Source organism: Protopterus annectens, chromosome 6.part0 (assembly GCF_019279795.1).
Source record: "Protopterus annectens isolate FY-2018-M chromosome 6.part0, PAN1.0, whole genome shotgun sequence".
Lineage (NCBI taxonomy): Eukaryota > Metazoa > Chordata > Ceratodontiformes > Protopteridae > Protopterus > Protopterus annectens.
This window is the reverse complement of record NC_056737.1, coordinates 648900651-648928635: the sequence shown is the minus strand read 5'-3', so window position 1 is coordinate 648928635 and position 27985 is coordinate 648900651. Positions and strand designations below refer to the sequence as shown.

At 38.2% G+C, this 27985-nt stretch overlaps 1 protein-coding gene across 4 annotated transcripts in view; it reads right to left on the bottom strand.

Annotated features, from left to right (window-relative positions):
* The window catches only part of KIF26A (kinesin family member 26A), a 620820-nt gene that overhangs the window by 559308 nt on the left and 33527 nt on the right, over nucleotides 1-27985 (bottom strand). For 3 of the 4 annotated variants that reach the window (XM_044074337.1, XM_044074338.1, XM_044074335.1), the window contains exon 2: nucleotides 11492-11746. In XM_044074337.1, coding sequence (XP_043930272.1) covers nucleotides 11492-11746 — 255 coding nt within the window. Of the gene's footprint in view, nucleotides 1-11491; nucleotides 11747-12081; nucleotides 12427-27985 lie in introns of those variants that run through there. The other variant, XM_044074339.1, reaches the window with a different exon arrangement.

Sequence of the window (27985 nt, the reverse complement as noted above, 5' to 3'; positions counted from 1 at the left end):
TTGTATGGATAAAACTTCATGATAAGATAAAATATGTATTTTGTTTTAGTTTCCAGAATGATTACAAAAAAAAAATGAACAGGTAAGTGCTTATCCCTTCACTCTTTCTTAACACAATGGCTTTGATTTTAAGCCTATAGGTAAAGGTGTAAAACATTTTTCATTTTCAAGTATCACTCAACAAAGAATAAGTACAAACCTGATAAACACCATCCTACAATACACAAGCAGATACAAACGCACAAATACACACACACACACACACACACACACACACACACACACACACACACACACACACACACACACACACACACACACACTATCTCTCTCTCTCTTACTCTCGACTTTCTTTCTGTTACACAACCAGAAACAGTCAGACAGACATGCACACAGGTGTATGCTTCATAAAATAATATTGTACTTTTTAATACAGTGTAAATAAAGAATAAAAAGTCATGGCGAAGGGCAAGAATAAGCCTTTGTTCAACAATTACACTTATGCTTTCTGTTTTATGTATAAGTTTCAGTCTTTCCACATTTAAAAACAGAGAGTTCTGCTTTTTATGTCTGATCACTATTCATCAAAAATGCTCTCTTACATCACTAGATATATCCCACATAGCAAAGAGCATTTCCTTTGTTATACATTTTTCTGGTCTGGGAAAATCTTGTTTTATATCAAGAGTAGAGACGCTGCTAAAATTAAATAAAAACAGTTTATAGATATAATAACCAAATGTATGACACTGGTAATAATTTATTAGGCTATTATTGTTCATATTATTAAATGCCAGCTTATTCAAAAAAGTAGCATGCATTTGTTCACAGTAAAGAAAATGTAACTGTCAACTAAAGAGAAGGAAATTCATCTCTCTCAATATGCCAAGATGTTGAGAAAATTGAACCACAGACAAAGCCAACAGCAACATAATCTCAATTTAAACTTTGGATAATGACACCCTCTTCTAAAAGGCAGTCATTATCTCTCACTAAGCCACTGTGACCTGATGCTTTTTAGGTAATGCATTGTGTTCTTGTGTGCTTTTCCTGAGCCAGCTAAACTCACAGAGCTAGCCCACATGATGAGATATGAATCTTAAAAGCATTCTTATATATATTTTGTCTACCTGGGAGTTGTACTTATAAACTAAGAAGAGTCTTTGAAATTGTGCTTGTGAAATTTAGATGATGTTTTTGACTTAAAGATATGTTAATGAAATATAATTACTAAATGCATATCTATATTCACAGGAGTAAAGGAGTGTTTCTAATATATTTTTCTATTAGTCATTGCATTTTTGCCTACTGTGATGTTATCAGGCTAGCTAATATGAAAGCAAATTACTGCTGATGTAGTGTACTGAAGAAAAAGGAACAAAGAAGTCTGGAAAGGTTCCTCTATCCCACTTGTTGTGTTCCCACCCACCTTGAGACCACACAGATTGGCCTTTAGAGACAGGCCTCCTCACCTGAGCACCTTAAGAAGAACAGTTCATTTCCATCTCTAGTATTTCCCAAGCTCCCCTCCCCCAGTTTCCAAGTTACACATAAAGGCTTTATTATAAATGTAAAGAGTGTGGGCATTGTACAAAATTAGAAAAGGCATTATATGACCTGATGTCTGAATAATAGAATATGCAACTGCCATTCACTCTTCATGGCAAATGTACTAGACAGGTGGTACTACATGAATACTTGTTGTTAAATCCAACTACAAGACCTTTAAAAGTAATAAAACATACACCTCACTTTGCTGCCTTGCACCACAGTACAATTACTGTCTACAACTATATTTAGATGCTATGGGAATAATACAGATCACACAGAAAACTTTCAATACAAACTGAAGGTCAGGAGGGTTTGGCTTCCTTTGCAGACCCCCTTTCCTCAAAGAATAAACAGACACTGAGATGTGCATTGTTTCAAAACAATTCATCACTTCCAGTACAGTGAAAAAGTAAAACAAATGTCTCACTGCTACTTGGTAGTGGTGTATATTAAGTTGTACTTCAAAGTAGGCACCATGTGGCTGCAGAACATAGCAGCTGTCAGCGTTGACAGACTCTAGAGTCATCTCTTCTAAAAGTTCAATATGCAAAGTATAAAACATTTTATATACTTAAAATTGTAGCGTTACGTGCAGGCAAAGATCCTACAATAACTGCTTCTGTGATGTTTTAATGAAACATGAACTGAACAAGTAGGATAACAAATGCTAAACATTTTGTTTCACAGTGCAGCACACAAACCCTTCTTCTTAGTACATAAAAAGGATGAAATCACAACTGAACCTGGACTTTCTTCAAATATGCTGTGAAATTTGTGACATTTTAGCATCCATAATGAAAACTATGGTGCCAGCAACTGTTCTAGTTTTGCTTTACAGTTCTTCTAGTGGGCAGGAAATGACAAAGCTGTGTGAACTACTCAGAAGAGCAGTTTCTGTACTTAATGGAAATAAATTTTTAGATGGTGGGGTACTGTCAACAAATCTGGTTCAATGTTTTCCTATACAGCTCTAGACTGACTGTAAATCATTCTCTATATTACTCTGTGCACTTTTACCACTAAGTTATTTATTTATTTATTATTTTTTTTTTTTTTTGAGAAGGAATAAGCCATCAGAATGTGTTTAGGGGCCTGTTTAGCCTGTACTATAAATCTGCTTTCCACATCTTGAATCACTAAATAACACTCAGAGTAAGCAATGATTGTTTTATGTCATCATCAATACTCACATTCATGCAAACAGTGACTTAGTATTAAGAATGTAGTTTGATGGCTCAACAACAGACGTACCAAGATTAGGGGTCCTAGTGGGTACCATTTAGGTATTATGATGACTATTGATAGATTGCCATATTAGCTAATCTGCTTTTACACAACTTGTTCTTACAAACTAATAGAACATGTTTTGCTTTACTCATCCAGAACAATGTTAATGATGTGCCATTAACCACACTAAAATGCACATGGGGTAGCACAGTAATTATTTATATATAACATTGTTGTTTTCTGTCAGAATGTTTTTCCTGCTTTCATTCTGAAGAAAAAAGTAATGACTTTGTTTTCATTTCATGCTCTGTGCTATAAAAGTGGACAATGAATTACAGAATTACGAGCTTCTATCCCCAGTGCCCTGCAGTTAAGGAATTACAGAGTTACGAGCTTCCATCCCCAGTGCCCTGCAGTTAAGGAATTATAGAATTATGAACTTCTATCCCCGGTACTCTGCAGTTAAGGAATTATAGAATTAAGAGTTTCTATCACCAGTACCATGCAGTTAAGGAATTATAGAATTACAAGCTTCTATCCCCAGTGCCCTGCAGTTAAGGAATAATAGAATTGCGAGCTTCTATCCCCAGTACCCTGCAGTTTATGCCATTCTCTCCATTCCCTCTCTTAAACTTCCTCCTTTGTACATACAGCTTGCTTGCTGTTACTGCTAAGCTACACCCAGACCTGTTTTTGTTTTCTTCTAAATACTGGTGCTTTCAACCAGATGTCCTTGGTATACGTGGCCTTCCATTCGTTTGTGCAGGTGTAACATGCACACATGTACTTTTATAAGGGTCTATATCAGAAACCCGAAAGATGAATTCAGCGAATCTGTGTACATCGACACATAAAGGTCGATGTACGAAATGAGCGAACACCGTAAATGCTGAAAGGGAGAACGCCAAATGGATTTCCTCGGCCAGCAGGGTGACCATGGGGATGAGGAAGTAAATCATTTTCCCCACTGTAGTGCAGTCTTGGAGTTGGTATATTTAAGTAGGGGGTGTGTGAGGGGCACAGCCCCCCACATGGGGATGCATGGGGGGCTTGCCCCCCTGCAAAAATGTTTTAAAAGTGTTTTTAGTTAGTTTTTTTGGGTTGGGTTTATCTTATCTGTATGGCGATGTTGCTTCCGGTACCATGTTCAGCGTTTTCTCTTTCGGTGTTTACGGTGTTTGCTCTTTGCAGTCATCGACCTTTATGTGTCAATGAACTCAGATTTGCTGACTTCATCTTTCAGGTTTATAACATAGACCCCTTTTATAACTGATGTCCTCTCTGTTTAAACCGGACTTCACATTTCAACTTTGCTCTACACAGCTGCCAGTTACAGGGCTCATCTTACTAATTATGTTATGATCTGGCTCGGCATATTAGTCTTAAAAACACAGTCACTCTCTAGCAGTGATAATCCTGTTGCCAAAATCAGTGAACTAAATATAAAACTAATAATGCACATGCATCAAAATTATTAAAAGTAATATTAATATGACACCCAAGGCAACTAACAAATTGCCAGGCCTATGTGTATTAAGCAAATTGCCAGGGTGTATAGAATAAGGTATTTCCAGCATTAAGGAACAGGTATGGAGACAGAATGATGTGAGACATATTTTCAAATTATGTATCCTCTTTCATAGGTTACCAACTGTAAGGACAGAGACAATGTGAAAGCAGCTTCACTAAAGGGCAACATGGACCATCACTTAGTGCACTCTACTAAAACTCCTACTGAGACATACAAGTCAAGTTAAAGGAAAACAAACGTGACACATATTTCAGTTCAATAAAGCTGGAAGGGATCCCTTCTTATCTGCATCTCCTACTACCCAAAGACAGCTACACAATTAGTAGGTATCACTTTTCTAACCCGCACCAGTGGTGTAATACATAAAGCCCTTACTATGACACAGAGAACCCAGGGTCGATTAACGACATGGGTGCCTGATGGCTGAGACATAGAGGATGGGCATGCCCAGCCTGAGGGTGTGGAGTGTGCTGTGCTCTCAGATAAACTATTACATTAGATCCTTGCAGGAGCCAGGGACTCATGAGAGGGTTGTCTGTTTTGTAGGGGTTTAGGTCCTGGGCTGAAATGCACATAGAGGCATGGCCAAGGTACTGAAGAGCCCATAACATGCCAGCCCTTGAGCATGGAGCAGGAGAACATGGTGCACAGGAAATTAGGTAAAAAGCACTCTCTGACAGCAGTCTGACACTGACCTAGGTTCCTCAATCTCCTCACCAACCCCAGACATAGGTTGGGATTTAACATGAGGAAGACTGAGGTGGGCCCCACAGAACTGGAGGATGAGGGAAGATCCTAGAACCAGCTGATGGCCAGTTGTGGGGAGCAGAAAATACTGTAAACAAGATATCATTTTTTAAATATCACTCCTTGATCTAAAGTTACTAAGCAAGTACCTTATTTGCCACTTTACAGTGCTTGCTGAATGCAATGCTTTGCCAACTAAAGGGATAACAAAGACATATGTTAATAGCTTTTGAGAAACAGAAATGTAAGAAACTGATAATGCCTTCTCTTGATGATTAAATGGCTGCCTTTTATGGGCAAGTGTGCATTTAAACACTTGTATCTGCATCTATAACCCCTCCTAATAGCTCTCAACCAGTCAGGGACAAATCTCAATAGATTCTGGAACAAATCCAGAAATAATCAGGGACACTTTTAAATTATTAGTTATATTAACCTGAGACATTGACAGAATGAGATAATGTCAATTGATATACATTTTCTCCAGTAAAAGAAGTCTATAACTCTAATTACTGTCATTATTTATTAAGTGTAATTTTCCACCTTTTCTTCAAAAGTCACCAGTTTTAGGAGGGATTAAGAAGGACAGAGCAGAAATTTGAGTCAAAATTAGGGATATCCTTAAAATTCAGGGACAGTTGACAGGTATGCCACAAGTCAAAAGGATGATTATTAAAACATAATTCCATCTAAATGTCATTTTTTATCACAAAGTTCTTTCCCTTCCCTTAATCCAAGCACAATAGTGTTACATAAACAGAAAATGTAATTTATGCAGTACTCTTAAAGATTTCTGCTTGAAGCAGTTGCTCTAGACATAGTCTGACTTTTCCCTGAAATGTCCTATCATTTCCTACTGGTACTTGTCACACTATCTGACATTATTTAGGCTAAAAGAGGTACCTATATATCAGAAATTCATGACCAGAAGTAAATACTTAGGCAGATCACCAGTTTCAGCTACAGGGTCAATAAAAAGTTTTAAAACTCCCCATTTCTAAGGTATAAAAGAGAAGAGCCCTATCTAAACCTGAGACTAACAGCTATGATCATAGTGGAGGGACTTGGCATGAGTGACAATGAATATGGATAGGGTTGGCCATGTGTGCAATTTACAGATATGCCCTCCCATGTGGCAGTGATTGAGGCATCACAGACACAATGGGGTGGAGTTAGGCTCAGTATGGAGAGGGATCCATATGACTGGCAAATAAGCCATCCACTAATACTTGTGTCTCACCTCTGAGGTAGAATGAATGGGCTGGTGAGGCTTTTAACCAAACTATGGAACAAATGGACCATAGAGCTCTCATCCTAACCAGAGAATAAATGGCTCTATGAGCTGAATCATAGGAGAAGCAAATCAGTCAGCTGAGTACAGAAAGTGGAGTTAATGGGTGGTCATGTGGATAAAACAAAAGTTTTAAACCTATACACTAAAATTAAGTAATTCTTTTTATACATGTGTTATCAGTCACAAATGATCAGTTTTAACACCTCAGGTAGAAAACATATCTCTGGCATACAGTTCTGAATCTGAACAAAATCATTGAATAAGCTACCCTTTCAAGGGTAACTTAAAATGTTGTATGACAGACAGCTAATAACAAATATAAATGTGTGTCACAGCAAAAGACCGAATGACGTTATTACCAAATACTTAAAAATAATTCTCACAGCAAGTCACTGTACAGCAAGTGTTCTTATCACTGCAATACACTCTGTTTCTTAAAAAACTGCATCAGGAAGGCAAAAGTCTTTATTACAAGATGAAGTCATGGCAGCCCTCACTCAGGTTATTTTGTGACATAACAAACTAGAATATAAGTATAACCAGTTAGAATGGCGCAGAGAAATTTGTAGTGAGGAAAAATATCAAGATATAACTAAAACAGTGCTTCCGAGGTGGTGCAGCGGTAGCATTGTTGCCTCACAGCAAGAGGTTCTCCCGTTCGATTCTCGGCTGGTGTGTGGGGAGTGCCTTCTGTGTGGAGTCTGCATGTCCTCAACGCGGTTGGGTGGGCATTCGAAAGATATGCATAAATGGGCGTGCCTTCGTTGAAGGTTGAACATTGAGCTGGCACCTTGGCATTCATGAACATCTACTGCCAATCATTAGCGGACCAGAGTTCTGCTGTGGCAACCCCTAACTGGGAAAAGCCGAAAGACAACAACATACATGTTTTTCACTTGGGTACAGTTTCCTTTTAATATGAATACCACAGAAGAGAAATGATACAAAGCAGAAACTGTGCATAAATAGAGAGCATTGTTGTCACAAGTGTCAGAAAACAATATGAGTGACAACAAGAATGTGACATGAAACTAAATGGAGTATAGTGAAGAGGCATGGATATATAACGATTCAGCAAAAGCCAGTTTAGTAAAGGTCGAGGACCAACATTTCATTAATTTACCTACGACAATGACTTTAACAAACATTATTAAGTGTGGACAAGGACACAGTTCTGTGTGGGGATTATGCTCCCTGTATAGTCTTCTACTAAAATATCAACACAGATGCTACTGTATCTCTGGAATGATGACTCTGTGAAACCCAGCATTTCCATGAATTGATGAAATGCCAGGTTTATACTTGTTATGCTCAACTAACTCGGGTTTAACAAACTCAGCTTCATTGAACCAGAATGTTCTCAAGAAATATTTCTTCAAATAAAGTTATGGATGCAGGTAAAGGTTTCCCAATAGAAGTGAGTGTTGAGAATTTAGAACAGGATTCAGCAAAATAGAAATCTTAGAGGGGAGATCCAGTCAATAAAAATGAAAAGCTAAACCCAGAGGTGCGGTAGCATGTTTGTAGTGTTGGACCTTTTGGGGAAACTTCAAAATCAGACAGGTCTAGCAGCATTTATCTGTCATTAGTTTCTTAGCTTTTACAGTTCTCTAAGTTCAAATACTCTACATGAATGAAGTAATAAACAAAATTCATTATGTTGTACCTTTCTGAGACACCGGTCTTTACTTTGGAATAAATATGTGCAATTTATCTGATTTGGGAATCAATGAAGGATCACTGAATTAAGCTACAGAACAACGTAAGTAAGCTCGATTCCACAATACACCTGGCACTGTAAAGTACAATGCAACACTAAAGAATTTCTCTACAAAGAAATCCATCTTGTTCAGATTGTTTTTAATTCCACAGCTCAAATGTCAAGGAATGCCGCAATACTCTTCTGTATCAAATAAGCTTTCTGGGTTCCCTAGAGAATGAAGTCTGTTTGCCTAATCAATGAACCATATTTTGTGGACTGTGACACCCAAGAACCCATTGAAAATATTGTTTCACTGAAAACAGTTCCTTGCAGTCTGAGAGAATTGCCAGTACAAAAAATGTATTTTATGTTTAAATTATAGTAACTTCAGATTTTGGCAGTCCTCCAGAAAGCAAATGATTACACTTTACTCCTTACTGCTGTTTCCTTTGGGGATTTCATATTGTATTTTGAAGAATCACATTTTGGTGAAGAGACACTTTAAAAAATCTTTACTTTGTCACATAACCAGATTATGCATATCAGTTTTATTATGAAAACAGTACATGTAGTCATGCAGTATCAAAAAAGTATTAAATAAAGCACAGAACATTGTTTTTCAATTAGTTTTCTCGAGGTGAAGTACAAAAACTAGTCACGGTATGCTATTTGGAATATTGTTATACAATGTACTACTATTGCTTACTTAAAGTTTTCAACTTTTCTTCAGCAAATGTGTCACAGTGAGCAAAATGTATAACATAATCAGAACTGAGTGTGGAACTCTAAATAATACAGTAGAATTAAATGCATTTATGTTTAAAGTATTTGTGGGCTACAGACAACTAGATGGTATTATGCATCTTTTTTTATGTTTTCATTTGCTAGACAGATTCAAATACTAAGTAGGTACAAGTACATCTTTTCCTATGTATCTCTAAAGTAGTAGCAGGTGTGCAAGTAGTGTGGAGCATTGCCTCTTACCTGTGAACAGTGGGTTCCTGAGAAATTAAATGAGGGACATACCACATGAATGTGTCATTTTAAAAGGTGTGTGCCCACTTAATATAACATTGCTGCATTCTACAAGGTTGCTTGTGTAATCTTGGCAGTTCTGTCTAGTTCACAAAAATACAGAAAAACTTCAGCTAGCCCTGCGGTGCAGAAAATTGTAGCTCAGATTTCTTGACTGCTGCAGAACCAGCAATTAAGGTTCACATCCGCTGATGGGTATATGCAGAGGCCAGCCAGGGAGAGGAGGGAGTAGGCGGTTGCTTTTTGCTCAAGCACATGGGAGAGTGATACACAGAAGGATTAGATAGTTTTATGTGGGCACCAAGGCGATATCATCTCAGAGTACCACAATTCCCTCTCTGACTTGGTCAGTAATGTGAATTTGCAACTCTTCCATCAGCTACCCCCACCCCTCGATGACAGCCTCAGTTTGAGAGTAAGCCAGACAGCCAAATTGAGGAGCAGAAGAAGACTGCACAAGGAAACAGCTGTGGTGGATCAAACAAGATTCCTAAAGAATATGCAAATTTGCAAAGAGTGAACTGTACTAAGGAAGACTCAAACTAAAGACGTTTAAAACCCATCACTGAATGCTTCGCCATGAGATTATCAAAAACAGACTTATGAAAATGCTTACTATTTGCTATCTTCTCCTGCTATTATACAACACAGTTGCTTTCTGTCTGCAGTAACAACACACAAATGGCTGCAATCACTGCACATAGCTTTTAAATATGTATGGTATTTGTGCTTTTAATACGACATATTTAGTAAACACAGTGTTTTAATTATACTGCACAAAATAAATTAAAGTAAAAGTTATAAACTTCAAGTCGAACTTTGACAAACTGCAAGTCTGAGCCATCAATTGGGGCATCAGCAGTCATACTACAAGTGGTCTGACACTTTAAGGTCAATGCAGTTTTTTGGGATTGGCTCAGTTTTCTTCCCTGCAAGGAATTCACTGTCAAAATAAGTCAGCTGTTCAGCCTCATACTCAGAAATGTTATGCACCCCTCCCTGTCCTGAAAGATAACATTGGTCTTTCGTTCTCATAGTACTCACACCCATTCACTGCCTTTGGCACAATATAGAAGCTTTAAAACAAAGCACTGTGGTTGCTGACTGGCTAAAAAAATAGAGACTGTGTGAATTACTGCTAAATGTATTCCATAAAGCATACAAATCAGTTTAAGGAATGCTACAGTATTGATAACAAACAATATTTGTATATAATCCTCTAAAAATCAAAATTACACACTAAAGTTTGTTTGCATCATTTGTATGTCAACCTGAAAGAACAGGCTGTAGAGATTAAGCTTTCCCAATACTTTAAAGGGTAGTCCCTCCTCATATACTATGGAAAATGAGCCTAGCCACTACAGATTTCAGTCCAGTCAACTTTTAATGGCATTCTTACCAAGGGTGTCTCTTACAAGATACTCGAGTAACTAACACAATTATTTTACTAAAATGCAGGGCCATGCTTGAAACAGGTAATGTCCTTTTACATACAATAATGGCATACAGTGGTATTAGTTCCTGCTATTACATTCCACTCTTTATAGGTCTTTTAAATTCCAAAATGTGCTGAATGCAACTTTTCTAGTGAATATGCATTGCTACAGTATTTAAAGGGCTCCTAACCCTGCACACTAAAGGTGTCTGAATTAGGAATATGTAACTGTTTTGCACTGGTCACTTCAGTATGTAGCTCCATCGTCCTCTTCTCTTTCTTTATCCCTTGAATCTTTCTCTCTTTCAATCTTTGTCAGGCACCTACACACACAGTGAAGTAATATACATAATATATTTCCACTAGTCATCCATATGCAGCTTATGGTCATTCATTATTATTCTCACACACACACATACGCAGACCCTGACCAACTGTACCACATTATAAAAACGTTCCTCATGTTGATTAAAAAATTCCGTGTTCCACATTGAGATGGTCTCTCCCATTTATTCATTATTAAGAATGTTTAACAAATATCCCTGATAAGTAATAATGAATCATATTAATTCATCAAAATAACTTTTTTAAGTATGAAGAAACAGTTGCTAACCATGGTGTGAGGTTCCATATGGAAGTTGTTAGTAAGTGTTCCACGTTTAGTCCATTTGTTCCACATTATGAGAGAGAGTGTTCCACATGTTGAACATGCAAGGTTGACACCTATATCGCACACACGCACGCACACACACGCACTTCAGTGATCTCTCTCGTCTGGACTTCGCTTCACCTCTTGTGGCAGCTTATCTGCTTTAACCTTAATATGAATGGAACAGTCCTTACTCCGTGGCAACATAATTACTTACACAGCAGGAGCTGGTGATATCAGGACAGACAATTATGCTATTAGCATACGAGACGCATGAGACAGCTAAGACAGTACCCCGCTTAATTCTTCCCATTCCCTACCTTTAAAGCTCCAGGGATGGCCAGTTTTAGTGCTTGTTTCTTAAGTTCTGCTAATCTGATCTGACAGTGCTGACACCAGGTCCCCTTGTGCGTCCTCTCGAAGTGGCTGGGCTCCGTGATGGAGGCTGCTCCGGCTCCCTCTGGAGCAGGTCGCCTGCCACAGTGGGACTGACCTTCCACACCCGACTGCAGTCTCCGTCGTGGAGCGAGCTCAGCAATCTGTGGCACTTCACCGACCACACACCCCTCGGTTGCCTATGGGAAAAATGCATTAAAAGTGAAATGCCAATTATACTTTTAAATTTACTAAGGCAGCAAAGTGCAGTTATACAACAGAAGAATATAGAGTAGAAGTAAAAAAAAAGCGGTCCTGACAACTAAACCAGCTTACATTATATTGACATCTGATCAACCTTCTTTAGACATAAAGCAGTTTAATTTTACATTAAATGTTACTTGGTCCCAGCTCCAGTACTATCTATAGTATCTGGACAAGAAATATGAAGACGTAGAAGCTCATTTTGATAACTGTTCATTTTAGGTATCTCTAAAAAGCAGTAACTGATTTTTTTTTGACTGCTCAGACTTACCTGCAGCACATGGTTCTGGGGTAGTTCAGCACCTGAATGTGCTGCACCATTAACTAAACTTTGGCTATCCAGCATCTTGGTCTAGAATACGCCTGCAATACTCGCCAGGATGCTACCTTGTAACTGCATTCATTCTGCCCTGAAGGAATACCCCTTCCACAGAATGCATTGTATCTCTCAGCCCGAATGGTACGGGCACGCGCGTTTTCATCCCTTCTTCATTCTTAAATCAAGTCCACCAAAGCGAACTACGTCGGGGCTGCTCCCAGGGGCAGCCAAGCTGCCACTGACATTGTGCTTTCAAGACTACACCAGGAAAGTTTAGAAATTAAGTTCGGGAGGATTTGGAACTGATTTTTGCAGTGGGAGGAGCGACTCTTAAGCCCCCCCCCCCCAAAAAAAAATGAACGCCCTCAGGAACTCTAGGCTAGAAGGAAAACGCTATTTTCATTTTAGTGCAGCAATTTAGGATTGAGCTAAAAGATGTTTTCTAGGCAAAATCTGTTATTTCCTTGGCAGAGGATCGGAAGCCTTATTAAATTATGTTTGCTCTTCATGCCTCACGTATGCAAACGTGCATGACGTGTTTTCCTATTACTGTATCTTTGGAATTTATCGGGCAAAAAAGTGTAATGAAAACTCCCGGGTTCGGCGCAAAGGTTTGTTCTTCTTTCGGCTTTTCCGATTAGGGGATCGCCACAGCGGAACTCCGGGGCGCTAATAATTGGCAGTAGATTTTTACGGTGCCGAGGTGCCAGCTCGACGCCTAACCTTCAGCGAAGGCACGCCCATTCACGCATGTCTTTCGAACGCCATTCGACCGCGGGAGGACATGCAGACTCCACGCGGAATGCTCTCCAGCTGGGACAACAACGCTACCGCTGCACCACCGCGGGTGCGCTGAGTTAAATGAAGGAGGGTGCAAACCATCTGAAGAAGGAAGTTTCCTCCTGTCTATAAACACTACGTTTGCTTATACTCTACAGTGTGGTGTGAATATTAATTTCACAATGACAACAAACACAGGTCAGACATCTCCTTTTAGAGTATAACACTCCAAAGACACTTTTGAAATGGTACACGAGTCTGCTTATCTATGTCAAGCAGCCCGAGTCTGTTAAAGCGCAACTTTCCAGTGTAACCTTTTCTTTTTGTCTATTAATCTGTTCCAGTGCTCAGGAGTGGCTCCATCCCAGTATTTTGAGCCAAATCAGTATTTAGTTGGCATTAAGATCTTCAAAACAAATGAAGGCACAACACCAACTCTGGGATTCACAGAACAAGAGGTAAACGTTACCATGCAGGACACAGCCTATGTTGTCCTATTAACATCCAAGCGTACATCATGTAAAACATAGTGTAAAAATACTTTTTAAAGGGGGTAACATTTTGCCCAACAGCGCAATTAAGGACATGAACTACTACACCTTCGACCAGACGGAGGAGACTAGACTTTAAAAGGGACTCAACAAAAAAGGAAGAGTGTCCCGCATATCTCTCCAGTGTACCTCATCATTACGAGGAACGTACATCATTTGGGGTGTTAAAAAGTTAATGGTCTTCAAAGTTCCACATTGAAAGGGTCTGTCACACATTCAGCTTTAGGAATTTTGTTTAACTATCCATGATAAGTAGAAATGAATCATATGAATTCATTAAACGTCTTTTTATAAGTAAAACCAGCATATTTTAATAATTCTATGACCTTCCTAGTTGAAGTTGTTAGTAAGCCGTTAGTATGTGTTCCGCATTTTGCCCATATGTTCCGCATTCTGAGGGGTAGTGTTCCTCATTTTGGAGATGTGAAGGGTGAGAGCTATGGTGTCCCCAGTGGTGCTTACCTCCTTTGTTATTAGCTCTCCAACAAAAACGGTTTACAATATAATAATTTAACACACATGCTCCAGCCTTACTTGGTACTTCTCAACTGTCCAAATTTCACAGAATGTCCAGATTTTTTAATGATATTTTTGGTCTGTCCCCCATAAAAGTCTGTGGTTTTCTGGCAAATCATTGTGGACTGCTGTCAGTAAATAATGCATTTCCTCTGGGTGCTCCAGTTTCCTCCCACATTCCTAAGACATGTAGTGGGTGAATTGGACGCTTTAATTTGGCCATAGGTGTGAAAGAACTGCACGGCAGGGCTAACCACCTGACACTGTAAACCTTAATGACTGTCACTGTTGAAGTGACATCCGGACCCCATGAGCAAAAATGGGAAAAAGGGTTGTAGATGGGTGGATGGATCTCAGTGTCAGACTTTTTCCTTCAGAAAATGCATACTAATGTAAAACTTGTTATTCTTGCAACTGTTTATGTTTGAAAGAGCATTATTTAAAGTTTGTGCATGATTTTTGGGCCTTCGAACCCACCCCCTTTATTTTTTGCTTTGCCCAGAATTCTTGCTTTAAAAGGTTGAGAGGTATGCTGTTTAGTTCCTTATGTGTGATATAGCTGGTAGAAAAGTAAGGTGCACTTGTTTTGCCAAGTAGCAACATAGGAATTCACTGTAGATATAAATTTCTAGCTGTTCCTTGTATGAACCATGCATAGGACGGTATTCTAAAAGTCTTACACCATATTACTATAAAGTTTTAGTAAAATGAAAGATGTAACTATCTCTGTTCTTGATGCATCATATGAGCTCTCCGTCAAACCTCTCAACTGATCAGATTTTCACAGAATGTCCAGATGTGTAGTTTTCTGTCAAATCACTGAAGACTGAAGTCACAAAATACTGACATTTTTGAATTTCAGACTTCATGCCATTTAGAAAATGCATGTAAATACAAATCACGGCACTCTAGCAAATTTCTTAGTCTATAAGAGCAATATTTAAAATCTGCTATTATGGGCCTTCCCTCCACTCCCAATATTTTAGGCTTTGTCCAGATTTCTTCCATTAAAAGGTTGAGAGGCATGCTATCATCTATCCGGGGCAGTATAACAAGTGATGCTCACATGTGACGTGCATGTGCAAATTTGTTATCTAATTCACTAATGCAGTAAATGTTGTCTTTGATGACATTATATATATATGCATACACATACATATAGAGAGTGGCAGAAAGAGAAACCATGGTACACAGACACACACAATATAATGAAAACTAACATATAGTGCATCAGAAAAAAATTGGCATTTAGTGTTACAATTTAATCACTTGTATATCACTTGTCTACTGTTATATAGCCGTAGAAAGTCGAATTGTTCTATCACATTAAGAGTAAAGACAGTTGCAAATGCTAATCAAATCTAGTATATCTTTTAATTACTCCAAATCTCTGACATGCTGCTGTGTAGTGTAAGAGTTTTGGAATCCTACCCATAGTTTCAGATGTGACAACAGTTTCTTCTTCTCTTGGTTAGGGGTCACCACAGCAGATCACCTGTCCACTCATGATTGGCAGTGGAGTTTTACAGTGTCAAGTTGCCAGCCCAGCACCCAACCTTCCACAGAAGTCACACACACACTCACACTTATGGCCAATTTAGAGTGTCCAATCCACCTACAGCATGTCTTTGGGAGGAAACCAGAGCAAACCCACACAACCACAGGGAGGACATGCAGACTCCGCACAGAAGGCACCCCAACCAAGAATTGAACTGGAAAACCTCTTGCTGTGAGGTGGCAATACTAACCGCTGCACCACCGTGGCCACCCTAGATGTGATAACAGTTTAATGGGTGAATATCGGGTCATTGAATCACACTTGACTGAAACTCACATGGCTGAAAAAATGTGACTGAATTTTTGAGTTGAGTGAATTCCCATTTCACTGAATCACAAATGTAAGAAAAGTGTAGAAGTGTGTGCAGCATATTATGGTGTCATTTCTGAGGCTATGATTTGCTATGGAATGGAGTACAGAGAATCATGTGTAGCTTGACAGTACCACCTGTCATGCTGCACCCTCCCCCCCCAAATGTATAGATGTTTGTGCTTGTGAAACAAGACTGATTCGCTGTGCATTGTACTTTTTCTTTTCTCATTGGTTGTGTGATTCTGGAGCTAGTGTATATAATTAAAGAGTGTGAAGCCCTCCACTTGGGGATGGAGGGGGGGGCTTGCCCCCTGCAAAAACAGTTTTGTGGTGTATTATGTTATGTAGAATGTTTTCTATGACTTATGATTCAGTGAAATGAGTACTCAGTCAAATGTGAATTCAATCAACTGAAATTTTAGTCAAAGTGCTTTTCAGTCAAATTTTTCAGCCATGAATGACCTGATATATACCCTAGTTAATTATGCAGGAAAATATGCTAATCTCTTTTAAAAGGTCACACAACTGAATAATGTTAAAAAGTTCCTACTTATTCTCCACTGAGTTTTAACTAAAACTCTTACAACTTTAGGTTAGAGGCATGGTTCTTCTAGATTCCCTAAACAGCACTGTTACCTTGAAATAACCCCCCCCCCCCAGTACACTGGCAATGATTAAAAGGTTTGATTTACTATCAAGCAAAACCATTTGTCAAATTATATTGGCATACTAGACTTGTTTTGTTCTGTTTATACGTCACAGAGCAAAATAAAATTTTGCCTTGCCACTTCACAGTCTCAGGTTCAGTTCTAAGCTCTAGTCACTGTATGTGTAGGTTTCCTCTAGGTAATTTGATTTTCTCCTGAAACATGCTGAATGTACTACATACACACACAGACATTTTTCTTTCTCTCTCTCACTATAAAAAAAATATATATATGTGTATATATATATATATATATATATATATATATATATATATATATATATATATATATACTTATTTACCACTTTACTTATTTACCACCCCTCCCAGTGGACACTGGAGTACCCCAAGGCTCTATCCTACCTAGGACCTCTTCTTTTTTCCATTTTCATTAATGATCTCCACACTGCTTTTCCTCAAACCTCCTGTATACAATATGCTGATGACTCTACGCTTATCTGTACTGCCAAGTCTTCCTCCTCCCTCCAGACCCTTACCCAAACTGTATTTAACAAAGTAGAAAAATGGTTTACCCAACGCTGCCTCCTCCTTAACCCCAAAAAAACAAAACTTTTACTTTTTACTCCCACCCAAAATCCCCACATATCCACTTTACCATTACCTCTGACAATGGTACTTGTATTTCCCCTGACTCTACTGCTCGTCTGCTCGGCATAACTATTGACCATAACCTCAGCTTCGATGTCCATGTTAACAATACTATAAAAACCATCAATAAAAAACTAGGCTCCCTGTATAGAATAAAACCCTTCCTTACCCCACTAGCTAGGAAATTTATTGCCAAGACTCAGCTTAGTTCTACCCTGTTGTATGCATCTGCCATTTATACCAATCTATCTAAGCTTAACCTTTCCAAAATGGAAACTAGCTACAATAATATTACTAGATTTACCACTGGCTCCCCTTATAGAACCCACCACTGTCTCAACCTTCAACAACTCAGTTGGTTAGAACTACAAAACCAACTACAATACAATCAACTGCTGATTGCACAAAAAATTCTGCACCACCCCACCAACACCCCTATCCTATCTAATCTGATCTCCCCATACAAAAATCTTACAACACTACGCTCAGCTAATAAGTTACAGATTGCCAACAATATATCTAATAACAAAGCAGGAGATTCACTCTTTTCCAATGTTGTTGGTAGAATCTGGAATAAGCTTCCAAATACACTCACTTCTCTCTCATCTACACAACTCTTTAAGAAACACCTCAAACATTACCTAAAAAGACAATGGCTTTGTCCCTGCTCAAAGCCTGATTGAAGAATACTCTTCACTTTTTCTCCCCCCCCTCATCTCATGCTTTATAACAAATACCCCACCTTGAGAGTCATTGACTATCAACTACTAACCCCTTCTTATCTGCATTTTGTCCTTCCTAGTCTCTATTTTTCTTTTTCTTACTTATTGGTTTTTATTTTTTCTCTCAAATGAACGTTAATGCTTAATTACTATGTTTAACTGTTGCCTGATTGTATTTGTAACCCCTCTATTGAATTAAGACATGTTTATCTCCAAAATCTACTCTAATGTCTCTGTACAGTATTCACAAAATTTACTTTCTTTACATATTATGCTGTATAATTTAAGCTAGTCATTTTTTCTAAGTTTTTAATGCCTTAATGTATTTGTGCATGGAGCTTTTCTCTCCGGGCCTCTGCTGAAAATGGATATGTATCCAGCTAGACTAGCCCGGTCAACAAATATAAAATAAAAATAAATAAATAAATAAAAATTTATTTATAATATATATATATATATATATATATATATATATATATATATATATATATATGGGTCTACTTTTATTAGTCGAAGTTACATTACTTCAACTAACAAAAGTACGACCCAATTTCCGTGAAAGTCCACTTTCGCGAAAGTCAATTCACTGAAGCACGATACAGTGGGGATAAGGAAATATATCCTTTTCTCCACTGGAGTGTGATCTCAGAGTTCATATATTTAAGTAGCGGGGGTATGGGGGGTGCAGGGGGGCTTGACCCTACAAAACAATGTTCTTTGTTTTATACAAAATAAACAAAAAACATTGTTTTGCAGGGGGGGTAAGCCCCCCTGCACCCCCCATGTGAACCCCCCACAACCCTGCTACTTAAATATACCAACTCTGAGATCGCACTACAATGGGGAAAAGTATATATTTCCTTATTCCCACTGTATCGTGCTTCGGTGAATCGGCTTTCAGGAAAGTGCACTTTCACTGAAGTGCACTTTCGTGGAAGTGGGGGCGTACTTTTCTTGTTCGAAATAATGTAATTTCAAACAAAAAAAGTAGACCCATGTATATATATATATATATATATATATATATATATAAATATAAAATCCATACATATACACACACACATGTATCTGTGTGCAACTATCTATATATATATATATATATATATATATATATATATATATATATATATACACACACACACACACACACACACACACATACACACACACACACACACACAAATACATGCACTACATACACAAACACACACGCACAGTCATTGTCATCATCAACCATGTTTTTCCTATACTTCTACATGGGATCACCTTTCACCATCTTTCTTGATTCAGTGCTACTCTCCTACCTTTTTTGACAGCCATGCCTGTCTATTGCTGGTACTCTCTCACATAATCCATCCATCCATCTCTTTGCTGAATATCCTCATTCCCTCTTGCCTTTTTCCCAAATCATCTTCACCAAACTGTCTTCTGCTTTACTGCATATTTTCCAAACCACCATATTCTGTTCTGTTTGACTTTCTCTGCAATTGGTGCTGCCTTGCCTTCTTCTCTTCTGATATCCTCATTTTGTCATCTATCCCACAGTGTGCCTCCTACCTCCCATCTCAGGCATAATATTGTCATCCCCTCTATTTTCCTCAACTGGTCTGCTTTCACTTCATTCCACCTGTTTATTTATTAATTTATTTAACATTTGTTAACCAGGTAAGTGGACTGGTACAAGAACACTTTTCAGCATGACCTGGCAGGCAAATACAAATATACACACAATGCAACACTGGTTCAAAGTACAGAAAAACATAACATACAGTTTATAATTCACATTCAAGCTAATGAAAGAGACAGCAGATATGGAACTCAAATTCATAGAAATAAAGAAGAAGTAAGTGTAACATGTTGATTAACAGTACATAGGATAGTGATAGTTTGTCAGTTGACATTTACGGACCTTAGAAATTTCCACCATGATGTTAATTTCTTTTTAACTCCCCTCCATTAAATTTATTTGAGAATCATTCTAGAGAAGTAGAAGGGAGGAGATCAGGCCAAGTATGGGAAGAACTTCGTATCCAGTGTCTCCAAAACAGTTGCATTTGTTTTCTTTAAGTAAATAGGAATGGAGATTCTTCATGAAGGATGCAGGGTTATCTGCCTGTTTGATTTATTCTGGTAAATAGTTCCAACATGTGGGTGCAAGTTTTGAGAGGGATCTTTCACAGATAGTAAGAGTTAAAGGGGGCCAAGACAGAAGAAGGCAGTTAGAATTCTGGAAAGAGTAGGAGGGATTTTTGATACTGAATTTATTGAGTAAGGAAGGCAATATTTTAGACTGAGAACTTTGAAGGTGTGAGCATTGAGGAAAAGGGAAGTCCTATCTCTAACAGGAAGCCATTTACCTTGATTAAGAGTGAGACAGCAATATTTGCATTTGCTAGAGAGGTGAATGAATCTAAGCATGTTGTTTTTAGTAGTCTGTAGATTTGTGGCATTTTGGGATGAGCCAAGGGCAATGATTGGTGAGCCATATTAAAGCCTGGGAAGTTGAACAATATTGGGTATTGCAAGATAGGCCTCAACAGTTAGAAGGTGTGAGATCTTGTATGAAAGTTTAAGCTCTGGTAGGACGTCAAGAATTAGAATATCAACATATTCATGAATGTTGAGTGTGAAATATAAGATTTTTTTCTTCAGTGATATATGGCAATGGGTTTCCTGAGGGGTCTGTAACTGAGAAATTTCAGTAGTGAGTTTCTGGTGTGCCCCAAATAGTATTAGAGAACCTTTGTGAGAATTGACTGTCAGATTATTAGAATGGACCCAGTTCCACATAGTTATGAAATCATTCTGAAGTTCATTTTGTAGGTTAGCGATCGTTATATTGCCTTTAAAAGGAACAATATCGCCTCTGTGCAGCACACAATTGATATGATGGAAGTCCCAGGGAAAAATCTTTTAAGTAAAGCGAGAAGAGAAGCGAAGAAAAGAGAGGAGAGAAGAGGTCATAGAATAGATGATTGTGGAATGCCTTTATGAGATCTACCTGAGAGAGAAAGAGAGGTGTTGTTAGGTCCAAGGAGTGTGAAGGTGACCAGTCAGGTAGCTACTTAACCAGAGTAATACTTCCTTAGAGAAACCCGACTCTCCTATTATTTGAATCAGAAGGGAAATAACGGCATCAAAGGCTTTTCTTAGACTGAGGAAAATTGCTCCAGTAATTTTTCCATTATCCATGTCACAAAAGATATGATCAGTAAGAAAGAGTATACCTGTAGTGGTACAACAGTTAGAATGGAAAGTATGAGCCCTATTGCTGACAGTGTCAAACTTGCGAATGTAATCACGGATATGACTATAAATTATTTTTTTCAAGAATCTTGGTGAGTAGAAATAGCTTAGAAATAGGGTAATAAGTCATCAATTGAGGTAGGGATGGGGAGGGACTTTTGAAAATGGTATGACAAGGGCATGTTTAAAGATGTAAGGTATGATATTGGTATTGAGAGTTACATTAAACAGAAAGGGCAGAGGTTTGCTAAGCAAACTACTACCCAGCCTAAGGATGTCCAGGTAAATAGAATGAAAAGAAGGAAGGGCAATTGATAGGAACAATGTTTTTTTTTTCTAGGCACTTTTCAACTTTAGATTTAGTAATAACTTTTAAGGGAAAGGAAGGAAGGCTATTGTAAATAATTATGGAAGTGGGTCGAGGAAGTAGAGTGTGTAGGACTGGTAAATAAAAGATGGGTAGTCTGAGGTAGATTGCAGTTCTGAGAGGAATGTGGAGGAGGAGACCTTTTGAGAGGGATTGTTTTTTGACTAAGAAGACTAGAAGTAGGCTATTTTTGTAAAATAATCCATAATTTCATAGTATGGCCTAATGCAGACCTTCAAATTATCCTAGAGTATGTGGCTTTAGCCTTATTAGCTGCCATTCTGGTTTCTTCTTGGGTTAAGATAAGTACTGTGTTTGTGTAGACTGATAGGATTAACTTTCCAGTCCGACCATGAATGGACCCCTGTTTAATAATCCGTTTAATGCTGTCAGTAATCAAGAGATTAGGAGTCCCAAGTTTTCTATTTTTAATGGGAAATAGAAAGTAGATAGTGCAGACAGTAGAGCAGTAAAGTTATAGAGGGATGCCAACTGATGTTAGCAAGTTCAGACTTAAAGAGAATCATAGAGTTGTCTAAGATGATTCTGGTCTGGGTAATGTGGAAAAATGGATTTTCCTGCTTTTGAGTGACCAGGTAAAAAAAATGAGACAATGATCACTAAGCAAGTTAGAGACAACCTGAAACTGACATCATTTTCCTGGGAATTTAGAAATAAGAATGTCTAGAAGTGTGATAGAGGAATTGGTGCAGTTTGGGTGAGCCTAATTAGTGACCAATTGGGTTGGATTTTGGGAAACAGCAATTATGTCAAGGTGTTTTTTTTAGACCTACCCATTTGAGATTTAGATATATGACTGTTAAGAGTTTATGATGTTTTGTGTGCTGAAAAATGTAACTTAGAGTAGCTTCAAAGAGGATAATCATGAAAGGGGGTAGGATACATATAACAGCTATAAGAAGTTTATTATGACCTCCAAGGAGAACTGGTATTAGTATGCATTTAGGATCAGTACCACATTCACAGTTGTTCTTTGCTATTAATGTAGGCTAAGATTAGCATTATTTTTGACAAATAAGGGCACACCGCCCTCTTGTCGCATACCAGTTCTGTCATTAGTAAAGTAAGTGCACTTGGAAGAAAAGTAATGAGGAACATGGCAGGAGTCCTTCAACCAGGATTCAGTGATCACCATAATCTTGGCAGGGTACTGATGAGACCTGCATTCAAGGTAGGCTCCTTTATTATTGATGCTGGAAATGTTTAAGTAGCTTAGTGAGAGAATTTTGCTGTGGAAGTTACAAGGTACCTGCCATATTGCTAGACCTGAGTTAAAGTGAATATCACCAGACTGGAGAAGTAATAAAGAGAGAGAGAGAGACAAAAAAAATGAGAAAGTTTTTTTTTAATTTCTGTATGGTTTCTCCACCATATAGTAGTACTGGTTGCACCTGTGTTTTATAAACCTTACTTTTCAGCTTCTTTGGTATTCTTCTGAAACTCACTACACTGATACTCTAAGCTAATTGGCTGCAGCCTCTCTGATTATAGCTCTGATCTCCTACTTCTGACTTTCTTCTCCACAACTAGCTCTCCAAGATACTTGAAACTGTTAACCTGCTCAACTATTTTCCCTTCTAAATTTTCATCTTCTTCTGATTCCCCCATTTGCTGCCATGACAACTGTCTTATCCATTCTCAGCTTCATCCCATGTGCCTTCAGTTTTGCATTCCATTCCCCTGTCCTTTGCTGAAGTTCTTGCTCAGAGTCTGCCTGTAATGCCACATCGTCTGCATACAGCAGCTTTATTGATCTGTCCCCTCTGACCTGTTTGCTGATGTAGTCCATCACCAAAATGAATGGCAGAGTGTTTAGAGCTGAACCCTGACGCACACCCACTTCCACTGCAAACCCCTCTGTGAGTCCAAACATTGTTCATATTTGTATCATTGGGCTCTTCTACATAGACAGCACTAATTCCACCAGTGTTTGCAGAACTTCAAACCATTGCAGGACTGCCCAAGTCAGCTTTCATGGGAGCTTGTCATATGCATTCCTGTAAGTCTAGGAATGGCAAGTTTGACTCTTTCCTCATTTCTATCTTCTTCTCAACGATCGGCGTCACTCTAAACATTGGGTCAGTTGCAAGACATCCTAATCTGAATGTGAACTGCTCATCTTGCTTTCTATTACTCTGTGTAATTGTCTATCAATTACCCCCATGAGCACTTTCATATAGAGCAACAGGGGTTTGATACTTCTGTTTTGCCCAGAGTTGTGAATATCCATTTTGTTCTTGTATACTGGCAGGATAATGCTTCTTTTTCATTCAACTGGAATACGCCTTTCTCTCCATACTCCTATGAAAACACTTTAGTGCCATTTTTACTGTAACTCATCCAACATCTTGATCATATCTGCTATGACCTTGTCTGAGCCTGCTGGTTTCCCCTCACTTAATTTCCCTCATTGAAAAAGAGTATATATTTACACACACACACACACACACACACACACACACACACACACACACACACACGCATACACCACACACAAGCAGATATACAAATATAGATAGATATAGATACAGATAGAGACAGGGATAGAAATATAAATGTAGCTATAGATATAGTAGATATAGATATAGATACAGATATCGATATATACCTCTTGTGGCTGGGGTTGTGACTGAACAGAGTCTGAGAACCAGTTCACTTATCTGGTTAACACATACATTTTTCATTCATTCTCCAATAAACTGCTTAATCCAGTTTAGGGTCGAGAGTGAGACACAGCCTATGCCAACACTCATTTGGTACAAGGAGTAAATACATTTGACATTAAAAGATTGACTCCATATCTAAATACTAGTGTGCCATAAATGAGGCATTGTCTCACAGTCTGTATGATGCTGGACTGTGAAATGAGGAAGTGGAGCTGCAGCCTGTCAATGTTTCATTACATTCAACTGCCTACTGTTTCCTGGAAACCACTAATAAAGTAGATATCTAGATTTAATGAGCCTACCTCATTGCAAACATATGAATATATATCTGTGTGTGTGTGTGTGTGTGTGTGTGTGTGTGTGTGTGTGTGTGTGTGTGTGTGTGTGTGTGTGTGTGTAATGCCACTAACATACCTACTTTTGAACATTTCATCACACCATGTAGATGCATCAAAGCTTTCAGCATGTGTATTTTTCACCACTATGTATTTGTTCCTAATTTCCCTTTCTTTGCATTTATATTTGCATATTTCATTAATCTACATGTATTTGTGTATGTATCTGCATTCTTTGTTACTTTTGTATGTGCTCTTCTTTATAACATTTGTGTGTGACTAATGTTCGTGTTTATTGAAAATTTTGTATGTGCTCTTCTTTATAACATTTGTGTGTGACTAATGTTCATGTTTATTGTTAATTTTGTATGTGCTCTTCTTTATAACATTTGTGTGTGACTAATGTTCATGTTTATTGTTAATTTTGTATGTGCTCTTCTTTATAACATTTGTGTGTGACTAATGCTTATGTTTACTTTGGTCTTTACTGTCTACTGTTTTCACCTTTTGACCCAGGTAATTGCTGGAAAGGGTCATGTACCATCTCATCAACCCAGTTAACAAAAAGTAAAAAATACATAAACTGTATAAAACATTTGGGCTAGACGTATGATTTCTATCATCTCAGTCTCTGCGTTGCATCATTTTACCCAATGAAAATAAGTATGTCTATCGAGACAGTAACCCATTCCAGGCCACCCCTCTGGTGTGGCCGGGTCAGTATAAGTCTCAGTAATGTAAATAAACACAGGGTTACATGATTCACTTTCCTTTATTTAAAAGACCCAGCCAGGAATAGTGATTTAAAATTATTAGACTCCTCCCAACTTCTTTACATTGAACACATCATATATTATTCCTGATACAATGTCTGTAAGGTATCCTGTTACTACATACAAAATGGAAGGTTTCTTCAAACACTACTTAAGTTACCCATGTTACTCTAATAAAGTCAGCACATCATTTGCTATTGTCTGCAACCCTCTGGGTGCCTCTGTGTACCAGATTGCAAATTATAGAGAGGCTGAACTATAAATTCTGACAATACCCACACCAACATTCTCTGACAGCCAAAAGGCAAGTGAAACCCAGGTATCTTTCAGCCATTATCTGTCCATATATAAACCATGTGATGCTATGCAAACAAATATAGCACCCACTAGCAGAAGAACCTCAACGTTTTCATGGTTAAAATCAGTATGTCTTCCTATGAGCACTGTGCCACAAGAATTAATTTAAAAAAGTGAAGAATCTTGTAATTAAGCTCTTCTTATGTTGTCTTTCATTACTTCCACTCTATGTAAATATTGTTTCAAAAGTATAATTCTAAAATGACATGCACAAGGCAACTACCATGGGCTGTATGCCTCATCCTGCATAGGAACTTCACAGCCCTCTGGTTCGGACTGTCATGCAGAAATGGAACAAAGCTATGTACTAAGGTAGGTTTCTTTGTTTTATATTTTCAATGCCTCAGGCTGCAAGAGAGGTCTGGAGCATATGAATGATTACTCAGACACCTTGCAAAACTATTCTGAAGTGCAGTAATGTTTGTATCATTTAGCTCTAAGATCTCTAAAATCTGTCCTACATTCTTGTTTGTGAATGCACATGTACTGATGCATATATTTTTTCTTAACAAAAAAAGTCTCCTTAGTATGACTATTCTTCATACAAATTACTTACGCAAGTACTAAAGCCAAACTTGGTTGTCACAGCAGGTCAGTAATAACCATGCAGTTCTCTCATAGTGAGATGAAGTCCTTGTCTGGCATTTTCTATTATTGTATATTGATGCTGAGATTAATAAATGCTAATTGACTGCCCAAGTCTCTTTATAATTGTTCACAAGTGTTATGGAATGTTTTGTGTATTCACTAGCCTGTATACTTGAACAGTCTTAAATTCTTCCTTCTTTCTGATGTCAGCAGCTGTCAAAGCCGCAGTCAGTGCAGTTCCTGTTTCTGCTGCTGGCCATTTTATTTTGATTCTGTCATACATAGGAGCAGTGCCTTAGGGCACCCCACAAGTTAGATATGCAAAACAAGATAAGAGAGAGAACAAATGTTTGAATGCTGTGAATGCACTGGCACCATTCAGCCAATTGCTTTCAGAGTCGGATATGTTCTTGGAACCCCCCACGACTGATACGTGTTGTGTAAGATGCTTCTTCTACTGTATATCCAGAGCAAAGGAACCAAATGCAAAAGATTCATATGAACCCACAGACTATATGGATAATGACCTGTATTTCCTCCAACAACAAGATGTGAAATGTGACATTTGTTTAGTTTCACAAGTCAATGTGTTCATGTTTAAGAGCTAGTTATAGGCATGTGGGGCTAGCTTTGTTAAGGATACATCACTGGCAGTTAATATATTGTAATAGCAAAAGCAGGAAAAAGAGAACAAATTGCCTCCTGCAGATCAAGGTTTTTGTCTCAGAACCTCTTCTTGTGTAGTATTTTTTTTTTCTGAAAAAGACACTTAAAAAGAACAAAGCTTCCTGGTCACCCATAGAAACAGGTCCTTTTATCTTGAGTGCCTGGTTAACAAAGACTAAATAAATAACAGTTGTGTTTCGTCATGTAAATGAGTCATAAACTGGTTAGGATGCACTACCATAGATGCATAATTAGCCCCGTGCAATGGAATGGCACATCAGCTTTTAAAATATGTGATGATAAAAGGAAGGGCTTCTTTCTGTTGTGGTAGTAAAAATGATACATGGCAGTGAAGGCAGTCCAGTGACACAAAAGGTCACAGTGTTTTGTCTTCACTGGCCACTACCCTGGTAACTGTTGGCTCATATATATGCAGGCCAGCTGGGGATAGAAAACAGAGGGTCATACATGGAACTCATCCTTTCAGAAATGGCAACACTGTATTCCTTCGAACAGCTATATCCTCTTCTGCCTATGCAACAGAGGTGTATTGTTGAAAGCAGGCTCATTGTGTGTGACTGGGTGCACTTGTTACCGTAAGCAATCCAATACAGGGAGCACACACTTGCGCTGTGGTAGATGACAACAGTTTAAGGCTGTTGCTTTAGCACCAGTGTCTATGTTTTACCACAGTGTTGAATGCTGCCACACAGCTGTTTTTAAAGGTCCACTATGCTACAGAATTCATTTCAGTTTTCAACTTGAATTTTTAAGAACAGCTGCAGATGACAGACAAGCGATGAATGACTGGTCAGTGACAAACTGCAAACTTCAAAAATTTCTCCAGCTGCCATTTTACTGAAATAATTGGTTTATAAATTAAATATGTGTGTCGATACATTTCACAGGATCACTTGCGGAAGGAATAGGATCACTATTTACACTACCTGAAACATCTTGAATTTTATGCAGTAACCTGGGAACCTACAAAATATTTTTACTTGTTATAAAACTGCACTTTAACAATTGTCTTACTGCACATAACCAGTTTTAGATTCTTTTCTGCTTTGTTTTTTTCATGTA